The sequence below is a fragment of the Phaethon lepturus genome, unplaced genomic scaffold (genome assembly GCF_000687285.1).
Source record: "Phaethon lepturus isolate BGI_N335 unplaced genomic scaffold, ASM68728v1 scaffold38994, whole genome shotgun sequence".
Lineage (NCBI taxonomy): Eukaryota > Metazoa > Chordata > Aves > Phaethontiformes > Phaethontidae > Phaethon > Phaethon lepturus.
This window is the reverse complement of record NW_010536195.1, coordinates 1-242: the sequence shown is the minus strand read 5'-3', so window position 1 is coordinate 242 and position 242 is coordinate 1. Positions and strand designations below refer to the sequence as shown.

General features: G+C 65.3%; 1 protein-coding gene across 1 annotated transcript in view; it reads left to right on the top strand.

Moving 5' to 3' along the window:
• ARPC4 (actin related protein 2/3 complex, subunit 4, 20kDa) overlaps window positions 1–242 on the top strand; it is a gene marked incomplete at its 5' end in the record, with an annotated part of 1,183 nt that extends 941 nt beyond the window's left edge. Inside the window, one exon of the mRNA XM_010286101.1 lies at window positions 182–242. Within this exon, the coding sequence (XP_010284403.1) occupies window positions 182–187 (6 nt within the window). The remainder of the gene's footprint in view (window positions 1–181) is intronic.

The following is a 242-nucleotide window of genomic DNA, read 5'->3' as shown; positions in this document are numbered from 1 at the left end:
ATGGGGCCGGTTGGGTGCCTGCCATGCTGGGAAGTGCAGTCCCTGGGCAAGACAAAGGGAGAAGCTGAGCATGGAGCTCCCTGAGCAACGGCCACCCTCCGGTGATGAAGAGGGCGGGCGAGGGCCGGAGGAGCGCCCGCGGGCCAGGACTGACAGCTGTGTGTCTTCTCTTGCCTTTCAGTTTTAGGCCGTGGTGCAGGACCCCGTGGCTCCCGATGCTTGTGCCCACCAGGCACCTGCCT